We start from the raw sequence: 13,697 nt of genomic DNA, 5'->3' as shown, positions 1-13,697 counted from the left end.
GTCGAATGACCTACTCCAGCACCTATTGTCTATTGAGTAACTACTGTATATCAGAATCGAAACTGGACCCACCAAGGGCCAGACGCCATTGATTGGAATCATACCTGAGATCAATCATTCACTTTGAAAAATAGAACGCTGTAAAATTTTAACTCTAGAATTCTTCAGTAGCAAATGTCTGGAGAACTACACTGTGAGGTATAAATGGCTTATTTGAGGAGTGTTATTTCGGTTGCTGTATGCAACAAAGTTACAATAATTCCTTCAGTATATGATTGTCTGTGAGACTTCTCAATAAATAGCCAAAATTAAAGATAGCTTGCATTACTTTACCTAATTCATTAACTGATAAACAGTCTTTCACTCGACAGATTAGAAAGACTTGGGATCAGCTGACCATTTGTGTTGTTTTTACTTTAGAGTTGCAGTTTTTTTATGAGCGGGGAGGAGCATTATGCTTAAACAGTCCGCCGAAGGTGACTATCAACTCGATCACTGCTGGTTCCAATAGGCCTGGTAAAGACCCTGTTTTCAAAACATGTTAGATATTGAATGGAGTCTGGGGCCTCGTGCAAAAGCCTGTCAGCCAGTCAAGGAATGGACAGAGTTTCAATTGGATTCTGGGCTTCTGTTCATTTTTCTGCGAAAAGGAATCTTACCGTTGATGTTTCAGAATGAAGACATTTTTTAAAAAAACTTCGCTGCCTCACCTCAAATGAGCAGTCCGTGAACGCTTGCAGGATAGAAAACTAAGTTTAAATTATGAGACAATAGGAGAAATTGGCGAAAAGCTTGGCAGGTGTGGCAGCAACTGTGGAGAGAAATCAGACTTAATATTCGGGAGCGAGTGACTCTTCCTCTGAACTCAGGTATAAAGTTTTACTGCCTTTATCTGATTAAACTGAAAGCTGACCTTGATCAGCGCGTTCAGAAAATAAATAAGAAAACATCACCTATGCTCAGGGAACAACACATCACGGAAATCACTGAAGTAATCTCGCTAGTTTTGCTTGTAGATTGTATTTGTCCCTTAGCTGTGCTTGTTTGTCTGTTTGCCCTTTGTATGAATGGTGCGAAAAACAAAGGGTTTTGAATTAGTAAAACAGACAGATTGGATTATTTTGTTGCTCGGTTTCGCTCAATTGTGGTTATTATGTTGTTAATAGATCGGGAAGTCTTTTGTTGAAGCAATAAACCAGTGTCTAAATTGATTATTCGAACAGTTGAGGTAGATTAGTCAGAAGTAATGGTTGGGAGTACAAGTGTTTTTTCTTTGCTGTATTTTCACTGTTTACAGTGCGGATATACACTAAAGTTCATAACTTTAATAATGGTTGACTCTTTAACTCCAGAGGTTATATTGACAAAATAAGAATAAATTTTCATAATCGAAAAATAATGGTGTCAGTAAATTAAATGTCCACACTTTACAGCGAACTTGTGCTGTCGCAAATTCAATTGGTTGACCAAATTACCTTAAGAATGGGCTTCTGTTACCCATAAGGAGAATACATGGTCAGCAGTAGTTTAGCGGTAAGCACACGTGCCTCTCTTTGAAGAGGTTGTTTATTTTGTGAGCCATTCAGGTTTCACACGGTTGACCTTTCAGAGCTGTGGAAAGAAAGCATATCTGAAGACAAACCTATGTTTAAGCCTCCCAAAACAGATCAAATGAACACAAAACGAAGCATTGATTGAACAAATCAGGGTGTGTAAGGTTACACTGCCAAACACTCGTTGAAATGGGTACCTTTTAAAAAGCATTTACGGATTAACGCAATGATAAGAGTGGAGAGATGTAAGGATGTTTCCATAACTTAGATGCTGAGACTATTTTTGGATAGCTGCCAGTGGTAGAGCAATTAGAGAGATGAGGAGAGGCAATTAAATGGCAGTTTTTAACGATGATAGGAATTGTAAAATTAATATTACACTTGACTGGGAGCCAAAATATCTAGCAGCATACCTCCCATATTTGTTAAAACATTAAAAACAAAGGTTTAGCTGCAGTTTACAGAAGATAAAATATGGGAGTTCAGCTATGTGTGTACTGGAATCGTTGAGCACAGGTGAATTAAATCACAGATGATGGTTCAGCAACAGAGGAAACTTGACGCTGGAGAAGATATTCAGTACGATAAAGGCCAAAATTAGTGATCTTAGTTGTATGAGAATGAGCTTGAATGGATCTCAGAGAGTCAAATAAGAAGTTGGAAAATGTTATGAATATATGTAAGGAAACATCAATTATCTTATGACAGCATTCAACCAACTGTATTTTTATTGCCACTGAGCTTTGACAATTATTTATTTTCCAGATGTTTTTGCTAATTATGTTATCGTTATTCGAGAGTTCACATAGACTCTGCCAATCATGAATGAGGCAGCGTACTCGGTCACATAAAGACCTACAGAAGAAACTTACAAACCTACATAGATATGGTAATTCAGTGAAGAATATCAGAGACAGAATGATCTAATTGTTGCGAATAAAAATTTGCTATGACGAAATTGTTGCAACACATCACGAAGTGGCAAGTGAGTGGATGTGTTAAATACCATCAGATGGTTTCAAGCCTTTTGGGACATGCAAATGCTTCACGAAATTGAAGTTCACTATTCATTAAAACTATGAGCAGGGACGTAAGATTCAAAAATGACTAACATCAATGTTGACGTTTCAACGATATGTGCCTTTTAGATGTGTAACTGAAATGCCATGAACAATTTTTCTAATTTATATGATTGTTACAGTGCTACTGAGTTACTCAAGGTACAAACAATACAATGGAAATGGTATTCATATCAGATATAAATGCTCTCAGGATTGCCTGACCCAAATCGTCATTGTCAATGGAATCCATTGCCAAGCAGGTACGCTCCACCCAATTATGTTACCAAGGACAGCACAGACAAGCTGTCGGAGGGGCAGAAAGACAAAGGGAAACTATTGAGACAAAATGAAGAGTTGAGAATTAAGCACAGGGTTCTGCTGATACCGTCGCCTCCCGAGGTGAAATGTTACGATATTAACACCCTCGCACCTGAGTGCAAAGGTGCTGGCATAAATAAGCTAATCATTCATATCCAAGACAGTGACATACAGTTCACACGTATGATCAGTGCATGCCTATTGCCCAGGATCAAGGAGTTTGCAAATCTCTGCCTTGTAACATTCATTGGTCTGCAAGTAATATAGTTTCCAATTAAAAAGTCTCAAACTGGTGAGTCCTGCAGCCCCTTCCTTCACAGTTCAATAAACTTACGAACTTCATCCAAGTATAATTTTCTGCCATTTGGCTTCACATTGCACACATTAAAATTCCACTAGGATGGAAGCTGTCAATGATCAATCTAGGCCAATGGCTTCTAGATTCCATTTGAACGTTTGTGAGCCTCTGAACGTCTGCATTCTCTCACTGCTTGCCCATCTCATGAACCCCATAGGCTTTACACCTGCAGAGGTCCACAAGCAGCCCATCTTCTCGAGTCTGCTTGTGCCAATTACGATCATCACCACACCATTGCCATATGAGGTGACCTTGCCAGGAGTGGTCATAGACCCGTCTCTCACTCCCCACCTCTCACCCCTAAATGCCAGTGTGATCCTGACTGGGGATTAAGTCCTCCTCTCATATCACTGCCTTCCCTTCTGTCTTTTGCACTTCCCACTGTCCTAAGTGCTATGGAGGCACTGGACTGACCATAACCCAGTCCCCGGATTGCAGACCCTGACCAACACCACCCTGGCCAAACGCCTGACCTTCCGCAGATGGTTGGACTGGGATGGGAGACAGCTGTTCATTACTCTCCTGGGTCACTGTAATTGATAGGTACCTCCAAGGATGTCGCACCCGTCTCTTTCCCTTTGACTTTGAGACATGGCTGCCTGTTGGCTACACATGATGTGTGTTTGGTGCATAAACTGCTGACACAAGTCGCAGCTGCGACACTCATGTCACACATTGCGTATTACAGGTTGCGTACCTCATTGACTATGAAGCATTCACTTGCAAGGTAGCTGTGTGGCTCTGCAAACACAGTACAAATCAAGGCAAGGCATGGATGCAGACAGCAAGCAACTAGATTCTGATTAGACAAATGCAATAAGAGCAAGCAAGAAGCTCTGAGAGGCAGCCAATTGCTTCAAGCAACTTCTGAAGATGGATAGAGGAGAAGATAGGTGGACAAGAGAGTTGCAGTTGGAGAGAGATTCCCTAAGGTTGGTCCAGAGAGAGGAAGGTAACTTCTTCAGGTTAGGCATCCCTGGAAGAGGCTTCACAGTGCGGTTAAAATTGTGATCAGAGATAATGAGAACTGCAGATGCTGGAGAATCCAAGATAACAAAGTGTGAAGCTGGATGAACACAGCAGGCCCAGCAGCATCTTAGGAGCACAAAAGCTGACGTTTCAGGCCTAGACCCTTCTTCAGAGAGGGGGACGGGGACAGGCGATAGGGTTAGGGTTTAACTCTAACCCTAACTCTCTCCCCATCCCCCTCTCTGATGAAGGGTCTAGGCCCAAAATGCCAGCTTTTGTGCTCCTGAGATGCTGCTGGGCCTGCTGTGTTCATCCAGCTTCATGCTTTGTTATCTTGGATTCTCCTGCAATTCTCATTTACTCTGCTTCAAGCAAAGTGTCTTTCAAACATACTTTCAAAGCAGGTTGTTGGTGTTCTTAAAAACCAATAATAGGGATTAATTGGCCATTAAAAGGATAGGTACTCGCTATGTCTATCTGCTTTATTGCGGTAATGCTTTATTCGCACAGAGGTGAGACTGTGCAGGCCTGAAGCTCTAAGTGCCAACGATTGTGATCAGTCCAAGTCCAAGAATAATCTTTTGCCTTGAAATATTTAAGCCTTGTTATTTCTTGCTTGTGCATGGATATCTTCTGTTACTTTGTTTTGTTTTTCAGTCTGCAGCTCAAGCAATCTCTGTGCCTTCTTCGCAGAAACAGAGAACTTTAGAGGACTGTATGTCATCTTACTGCCGATAGCAACATGGAGAGCTGTAAAGATATTATTTGGAAATGTTATTAATTGGCCTTTTTTATAAACTTTCTGCAAAGCACTCATCAGAAGGACACAAAAATAGGCTTCAAAATGACATTTGGCTAATGTCCATAGAAGCAAATGCCTTCATTGTCAGGCTGAATCACAATTTTAGAGATAATGGGAACTGCAGATGCTGGAGAATCCAAGATAATAAAATGTGAGGCTGGATGAACACAGCAGGCCAAGTAGCTTTTGTGCTCCTGAGATGCTGCTTGGCCTGCTGTGTTCATCCAGCCTCACATTTTATTAGCTTTTGTGCTCCTGAGATGCTGCTTGGCCTGCTGTGTTCATCCAGCCTCACATTTTATTATCTTGAATCACAATTTTATCCTGATTTTGTGTTCTCCCACTCCGCCCTACCTCAATAGGCATGTTTTTCTCTATTTCAAACGTATGTCTAGGAGTTCTCCTGTTTTTGCCTAAGTCTATTGCAGGAAACCTCCGCCATGGCTTCCTGTGAGGACAAGAACAACACTTCAATAAGTGTCCTTTTCATTGTCTCGAAGATTTTCTACATCAAGGACTAAGCATATTTAACCAAGACTCGACATCCCTTGCAGAATCCATATTATAGATATATCTGCATGAAGACAATGTTAATCTCAGTGTTCAATGCAACAATTCAAACTTCCTCATATTCATGCTGAAACATAATGTTAAGTGTTAGATGCAATGGGTTTAGACAGTAAATTTGTTCTCAACCCTAAAACGTGACTCAACCTTGCAACATTCTCAAAGATATGATTACGGTTTTTTTTTAAAGAAGATCCACTTGCCAACCTTCATCAGTAATACAAGTTGTACAAATTGCGCTTCAAACCTGGCTCTGAAACACACACATACCAGATGAATAGTCTTTCAATAAATAGATATAAAATGTTCTGTCATTATTAATGTATATTTCTTCCATTATTGCCATTGATCCAAACATTTCAAACTCCAAGCATGATGATGATATGAACTTACCACATTGACATGGCAGTCTGATTGCCTTGTGCATTCTTCTTTACCTGCAAACCAATGAAATATAATTGCATTGAGTGATGAAAATATTGACTCAGTTTCCATGCAGAAAATGAGCGCATTTTTCTGAATCAAAGTATTAGAGAAAGGATGTGAATGTTCCGTTGAGGCAGAATACATTTGATTATGTTGCTCGCAGAGATCAGACGGTTGCAACATCAGAATCTGCTATTAATCCTCCATTCTTTCAAGGAGCAATCATTACTTGACAGAAGCATCGAATTACCTACTTCATATTTATTGTGATAAATTTCATTTCTCATGTTGAAAACTGAAATGTGCCTTTGGAAATTAACACACGTGAGCATTGTTTACATTTGAAAACATTTTGGTGAGCTGTGAACGGTTCTGAGCAGCATACCACAGGAAAGGTGCATTGACCTTGGAAGGAGTATGATGTACAATTACCAGAATGATAATTGTGGACTTTAGGGATTTAATTACATGGAGGGATTATACAAACTAAGACTATTTTCTCTCTAATTTAGAAGGTTGAGAGATGATCTAATTGAAGGCTTTACGACATTAACAGCAAAAGAGAGTGTCAGTAATATAGTATCAGTGATAATGGGAACTGCAGATGCTGGAGAATCCAAATAACAAAGTGTGAAGCTGGATGAGCACAGCAGGCCAAGCAGCATCTCAGGAGCACAAAAGCTGATGTCTCGGGCCTAGACCCTTCATCAGAGAGGGGGATGGGGTGAGGGTTCTGAAATAAATAGGGAGAGAGGAGGAGGCGGACCGAAGACCCTCTTCACACTTTGTCAGTAACATATACTACTTCTGCTGGTTGTGGATTCTAGAACTGGTGGTCATACTCTAAAACTTGCAACAAGATCATTCAAGAAAGATGTGAGGAAGCTCTTCTATGCACATGTTTGCAAGACTTTTCAACAAATAGAAGTTAATTTTAATTTTAAATCTGGGATCGATTTATTTTTGTTAAGCAAAGTGTTTAGGGACAAGGATATAGAGTTAAGCCATTCATCAACCATGATCTCTTTGAATGGCAGAACAGGCCCAAAGGGGCTGAATGGTTCACTCATGTTTCCAAGAACCTTCTTGTGTTTTTAAGTGGCTTTGGAGCAATCCACGTTTGCGGGGGAAAAAAGAACAAAATGATTGCATTTTTCAGTCTTAAACCAATTCGAATTATCCCTAATAAGTATCCTGCTTGTTTTCCAGAAATGGCAAATGAACCCAGGCCCTGTGCGAAAAGCAAGCTTTGATAGTAGACCTTACTTCTGATATCCTCAAGTACTTTGTAGTCCCAAACACGAACAGAATTACAACAAGCGCCGAGAAAATCACATAACGAACTGAAGGCCAGATGACCAGTGAATTGTTGATACTGTCTGCAGGATAAAGAAGACATTATTTGCATGTGATCATTAAATTAAAAATATTGTCACTTTAGTTCTTTGCTTAAAATGTGATGATACTTTCAACTGCACAGCGCTATTCAAGGACAATGAAAAAGCTGAACTGCCAAAGATTATTTCTGTTAAATATCGAAGTGAATTCTTGATCCAACATGGCAAATTCTGAATCAATCTCTGGAATAGATTGTCAATTTATGGAACACAAAGGACTGTTTCGGAAAGGTAGGAATATGAGATAAGTCAATTCCCCATGAATCAAAATACTGTTGTTCTCGAGCTTTCTTACTTACTAATTATGCTTTCTTAAATTTAGAGGAATGATATCACAAGCATTTTCTCAACTGTCCACTTCAATTTCTGGATTGGGGTAATCCAGAAAGTGACTGGTTTGGGGATGCAGTGGGGGAGGGAGATTTTGAAGCCTGTGAAGTCCACATTGATACCATTGGGCTGCAGGGTTCCCAAGTGAAATATAGGACGCTGTTCCTGCAACCTTCAGGTAGCATCGTTGCGGCACTGCAGGAGGCCCAGGATGGACATGTCACCTGCGGAACGGGAGTGGAAGTTGAAAAGATTCGCAACTGGGAGGTGCAGTTGTTTAGTGCGAACTGAGAATAGGTGTTCTGCAAAGTGGTCCCCAAGCCTCCGCGTGGTTTCCCCGATGTAGATGAGGCAACAACAGGAACAGTGGATCAGTATACCACATTAGCAGATGTGCAGGTGAACATCTGCTTGATGTGGATAGTCTTCTTGGGACCTGAGATGAGGGTGAAGGGGGAGGTGTAGGGGCAGGTGTAGCACTTCCTGTGGTTGCAGGGAAAAGTGTCGGTGTGGTAGCGCTGGAGGGGAGTGTGGAGCGGACGAGGGATTCATGGAGAGAGTGGTCCCTCCAAAAAGCAGATGAGGGTGGGAAAAACGTCTTTAAGGGTGGGGTCGGATTGCAGATGGCGGAAGTGTCGGAAGATGATGCATTGGATCAGGAGGTTGGTGAGGTGGTACATGAGGATGAGGGGGATTCTGTTTTGGTTGTTTTTGCAGGGAGGATGTGTGAGGGATGAGTTGTGGGAAATGCGGGAGACACCGTCGAGGGCATTCTCAACCATTGAGCAGGGAAGTTGCGATCCTTGAAAAACGAGGACATCAGAGATGTACGGGAGTGGAATGCCTCATCCTCGGAGCAGATGTGGCAGAGACAAAGGAATTGGGAGGAGGGAATGGCATTTTTGCAGGAAGGTGGGTGGGAGGAGGTGTATTCCAGGTAGCTGTGGGAGTCTGTGGGTGAAGTGGATGAACTGCTCGAGCTCCTCATGGGAGCACAAGGAGATGGCAATGCAGTCATCAATGTAACAGAGGAAAAAGTGATGTTTAGGACCAGTGTAGGTACAGAAGAGGGATTGTGCCACGTAACCTACAAAGAGGTAGGCATAGCTTGGGCAAAGAAGGTGAACGTGGACAAAATGATAGGAAGAAACAAATGGATAGATCAGCTCAATTCTGAACATAATTACTATTTCAAAAGTCAAAGAAATAGAATACCAAATAAGTTTTGATGCTCTTACAACAGAGATGTCAACTTAGTATAATACATTTAAATACATCTCCATGAAACCACTGCGGATTAGGCCCACACGTTGCACTATTCTACGATGCATTTCGTAACAAAACTGACAGCAACTAACTCGCCTTTTTGGAATCCGCCAAATGTGGAAATACTGTGGGTTACAACAGCAGGCGTCTTGAGGGAGATGTGAGATATTTCACAGGTATACTTGAGATTACTTGAGGGAGGATGAGGATCAACCAAAGAACTGGATACTTCATACAGTCCCTCACTGTTCTGCACCTTGCTCGTATTTATACCGACTGTAGTTTTCGTGCCGTTTTTATACCAGGCGAGGGTGAAATCCTCCGGATAAAATGCAGCTGTTTCACACAGAAGGGTCAAAGACACAAGTGAATTTTCTTCGTGAAACTTGGGCGTAATTTTCAGTGGGACTGGAGCAACTGCAAGCAGAGATTGAACAAAGCCAAGTTACTGGAACAAATCAGAAATTGTTAAATTTGAGGCTGATTTACAGACGCTATGCTTTCCTAGAAATACAATGCTCAGAAGTGCAGTTTCTTCTCAACTTAATTTTATGCACAAGCATTCAGTTAATGAAACAAATAGCTCTCCAGGCAGCGGCTTTTATCCATTTTTACTTGAATTATCAAATCCAATACTTGGCCTTCCTCGGCAGAACAAAACTACAAAATGCTTCGCAATGCTTATGTCGCATATTTGAATAAATTAATTAAATTGAGCTTGCGCACAAGAAAGGAACAAAGCAAATTGTGCTCGTCTGCCCTGGTGTTTTTTTTAAGCTCAAGTGCATAACGGCGGTGAAGTTGCAGATTGCCGATTACCCCAAGATCACTGTATCAGTCGGATTTCAAAAACAAGGCATTTCAATTGACAAAACACATTGAATCAGTTGAACTTTAAGTTCTGAGGAAGGGTCACCGGACCCGAAACGTTAACTCTGTTTTGTCCTCCACAGATGCTGCCAGACCTGCTGAGCTTTTCCAGCAAATTTGTTATTGCTACAGATTCTCTGCGTTGTTTTATTTATTCTAGGTCAGTGATTGTACCTACTTGTATCTGTCAAACTGTGTTTCTTTTGCATCGATTCCTTCACTCATGAAATAAGTTCATGCTGATTTTCAAATTATGACGTGAAATTAATGTGAGAATAAATTTCTAGAATCTTCAATCTCAGAAAAAATAATTGTCGGGCAGTCACACGACTTCAATAACATACCAGGGACTAAGAATTGTGGACGAATAGCCTGACAAAGCGGTTTCTTGTTGCCTATGTACATCGGAAGTTTTGTATATCGGCAAAAAGCACATAGTGTATAGGCTGTCTTTAGAATTACAGCGTAAATTGTTAATATTTATAAAAGCTTCAGTTTTCTACCGGTGATATTGATCGTGTAATTTTACTTTTTTTCAACGGAACTGAAATATCAAGGGTAGGTTCCTGTATAAATGATAACTGGACACGATTTAACCGCGAATATTGGTGAAATCAGCGATCAGGAAATATCTTGTTATTTCAAATTATTTCAGACAGTGTCGCTCTCACTTACCACGCACAAATAGCTGGGACGGGGTTCCGCTTCTTTGACCGATTCCTTGGTAATTCACCGTGCAGTGATAATGTCCAGAATCTTGGATATCAACGCGCAGCAAGCTAAGGAACGCTGTTGCTTCATTTTCAAATCCAAATTGTTGTCTACCACTGGCTTCAATCTGAACACGTTCATTCCCAACCTGCTTCCACCAAATTACATTTGGCTTTGAACTTTGCTGACAAATGGAGAATGTACAGTAGAAGGTAATGTCTTCCCGTCTGTTCGCAGCTGCTCTTTTAGGTATTTGAGTAACCCTAAAACAAGTGTGGTCCGCAGCTGTCAGAAACAAAATAAAACATAGTTAACTGTCGTATTCGGCATAAAGATAGGAGAGTTAAGTTCTTAACAAGATAGATGAATTAAGATTATTTAATGGAAGGAGGAGCTGCATCGAAAGTCTTTAATGAATTAAAGCAGTTCTGTGAATCAAAAACCAAAGTACCAGCAAGAATAAACTCGAGTAGTGTCAGGCAGAAAAAAATCATCCTCGCTGGCATTATTAATGATGGTTTGTTCTAACCACGCTGTGCAGCTACGCGCTTTAGTAACTGCTAAGACGGGTTTCCAGTTTGCTCACTGTATCAGATACGTGGCAATGACGTTTAACATCCTGTGAGTGCGGTCGGTAATTTGAGTCTCGTATGGTCAATGCTATTTTGCAGTTTCTGTGTGTATGTCACGTCTGAAATCGTGTTTATCAAGTAATGCAAAAGAGCAAAAGACATTTGATTTTCAAATGCAGAGTTAACTAACGCTGCTAATGCCCATATTCTTTCTAAACGCAGGTAGATCTGGCTCCATCACTGTTTTAATGAGGACATCCAGGTCTTGACCACAGATGTTGATCACGTAGCATCGTTTTCACGTTTTCGATAATCGGAGGCTTTGATGCTTGGAGTTTCTGTCAATGGGCTCAGTTGGCCATTATGCATTCCCTTCAGAACTCTCGTGGTTTGAATTCTCAACTTTTTCGTCTTGAACGGCAATAGACGGGGCTTCACCACTCATTTCCATCCATGGAATCAGGCAAATTTTTGGGAAGTAATCTCTCAGTGAGTTGGAATTTTTCCTCAGTGCTAAAATTTTCTGGGTGGAAGATACAGTTCTGTAAAGCAACACAAAAACCAGGACAGACACGTTGGCACGCTGTAACGGCAGGGATGCCGGATTTCCAATGCAACTTTAAACTTTGTGCAAGGTCGAACAAATGTTAAGCAATCCATTGAGTTCATTTTATGAAAGTAGAGTTGTGGAATTATTGGCGTTCTTTCTAGTATTTATGCTCCGATCATCATAAAAACAGAGACTCCCTGATATTTTTAGCTGATTGCTTTTCGCAGATTTTGGCAGCGCACGTCGATTGCCGCGTTTCTTTTTAATGACAATGAATGCACTTCTAAAATAATCAATTGAGTGCAGCTTGAAGTTGGAATTTAAATCGTTCCACAAAACGCCAAGAATTTCAATTCTTTTTATCATTCTTGCAAATTCTGCGCCACAATATCCTTGCCTTGGTACACTGTTATTATCATTATAGTAACGCCGTTGAAATTGGATATCACACTAATCATTTGCTCTCTGAACATTGCCAATTTCACCAAGCAGTGCGCAGATAGTCTCAGGTCCTCCCAATTGCAGAACTCCATTTGAAAGTGTTCCTTTAATTTGACATTGTATGCTTGCGATTCTCTCTGGTATCTGACATTGCTGCGACTACGACCATTTTGCTTTGATTCCATGAATAACGGGCCTGTTATCTGCCCTATTTTGTAACAGTGTTTGAAATGTTTAGAAATTACACAGATACCAAAACACTCGCATTGTCCTCATCAACATTGCCCATTCTTTAGTAAAGTCATAATCATATAAATTAGATATGTTCTGCCTTTTCGAAACCCAGGTTGGTACAGATAGGAGCAGGGTTAAGGCCATTTGGCTCTGCAAGCCTGCTCTTCCATCCAATATGATCGTGGCCGATGATCCAATTCATACCCTGTTCCTGTTTCCTTCCCACACTCTTTGACCTCTTTATCCCTCAGAAAAGGGGATCTAACGCCTTCATGAAAACATTCAACTGCTTTCTGTTACAGAATATTCCACAGGCTCACAATGTCTGGGTGAACAAACTTCTCTCAGAACTATACTTTCTGATATTGTTCCACGGCCTGACAATGAATGCAACCTGATTGTAATGGATAATAGAGGAGAAGCTGCAGAGCATTATCAATAGTTTGAAATGCCGAAGGGCAGGATCCATCGAGAAATGGTGATTATATTACCAGCCACTGTCATAGGGATTTATAACAGACATGCGCCTTCGAATGGAGTCATTTGAGTTTGATGTGACAGACTGAAAACTGAGCAGAAAACACGTTGAATTGAGCGGAGAAATGCAACAAATTCTGATGAAGTAATAGTGAAAAAGAAAAAAAAGACAAAATGCAGCGGTACGTTGCATCTCGAGGGCGCAACCTGCATGTTTTCCTTATGAGAAGTGGTGCGAAGCACTCCGTCCAAATAAAGGGTGACTCTCCCTTTGGAGAATCATTAATTCGAAATATTTGCTAAATTATGCAACCATAAAAACACGTGCACTTAATTTGTGTAGATGCAATGGAGGACATGGGGTAGCGATCTAGTGTTGCACAATAGCTTCCTTAACTGTAAGCCAGGCAGGCCAGCTTCGCGGCTCATCTGCTCTACATGTGTGCATCAATGCCCCTGACAATATTGATTTTAAACTACCTAGATCACAAAATATCCTGCTCAGGAAAAAATCTTCATTGTAATCAAGCAATGTGGAAATTCCTGGCACAATGCAAGCAGGTGCGTTAGACTATTTTACAGAGCATTGTGATTCTTTTGTTTCAATTTTACTAAAACTTCTAATAACTTTGTACACTCTTGTCAGCATTTCTTCCAAAATCAGCTTCTTCCTCATGACCTGGACCATTGGTAGCTTACAATGGGTTGGTTATGATAGCAGCTCATGTTGTTTGCAGTTTGGGGTAAGGAGAGGGGAGAAGGTACTTATCCTTTTAAAGGATTGAAGTCTATATT

General features: G+C 40.8%; 1 protein-coding gene and 1 long non-coding RNA gene across 2 annotated transcripts; both read right to left on the bottom strand.

The window, feature by feature from the left end:
* Nucleotides 1-4,607: 4,607 nt before the first annotated feature.
* LOC132210618 (uncharacterized) lies at nucleotides 4,608-7,431 on the bottom strand. Its single transcript, XR_009446754.1, has 3 exons — nucleotides 7,321-7,431; nucleotides 6,022-6,065; nucleotides 4,608-5,009 (listed from the first exon to the last, which is right to left on the bottom strand). It is a non-coding gene; the product is annotated as an uncharacterized LOC132210618 (long non-coding RNA).
* A 1,665-nt stretch (nucleotides 7,432-9,096) lies between these two features.
* On the bottom strand, nucleotides 9,097-11,182 carry LOC132210673 (H-2 class II histocompatibility antigen, A-D beta chain-like). The gene is made up of 3 exons (XM_059651836.1): nucleotides 11,080-11,182; nucleotides 10,593-10,913; nucleotides 9,097-9,464 (listed from the first exon to the last, which is right to left on the bottom strand). Exons 1-3 carry the CDS (start codon nucleotides 11,132-11,134, stop codon nucleotides 9,097-9,099), a joined length of 744 nt encoding a protein of 247 aa, XP_059507819.1. The 5' UTR covers nucleotides 11,135-11,182.
* Nucleotides 11,183-13,697: the final 2,515 nt, after the last annotated feature.

The sequence above is a fragment of the Stegostoma tigrinum genome, chromosome 16, assembly GCF_030684315.1.
Source record: "Stegostoma tigrinum isolate sSteTig4 chromosome 16, sSteTig4.hap1, whole genome shotgun sequence".
Classification (NCBI taxonomy): Eukaryota; Metazoa; Chordata; class Chondrichthyes; order Orectolobiformes; family Stegostomatidae; genus Stegostoma; species Stegostoma tigrinum.
This window is presented reverse-complemented; position numbering and strand designations above follow the sequence as displayed.

What these genes read in the sequence shown, in the direction of transcription:
- LOC132210673 (XM_059651836.1), bottom strand. Translation starts at nt 11,134, where the DNA reads ATGCCAGCGAGGATGATTTTTTTCTGCCTGACACTACTCGAGTTTATT. An exon ending in ACTCGAGTTTATTCTTGCTG is followed by an intron (nt 10,914 to 11,079) that starts GTACTTTGGTTT and finishes TGTTTCTGACAG; the next exon opens with CTGCGGACCACACTTGTTTT. An exon ending in GTCCCAGCTATTTGTGCGTG is followed by an intron (nt 9,465 to 10,592) that starts GTAAGTGAGAGC and finishes CTCTGCTTGCAG; the next exon opens with TTGCTCCAGTCCCACTGAAA.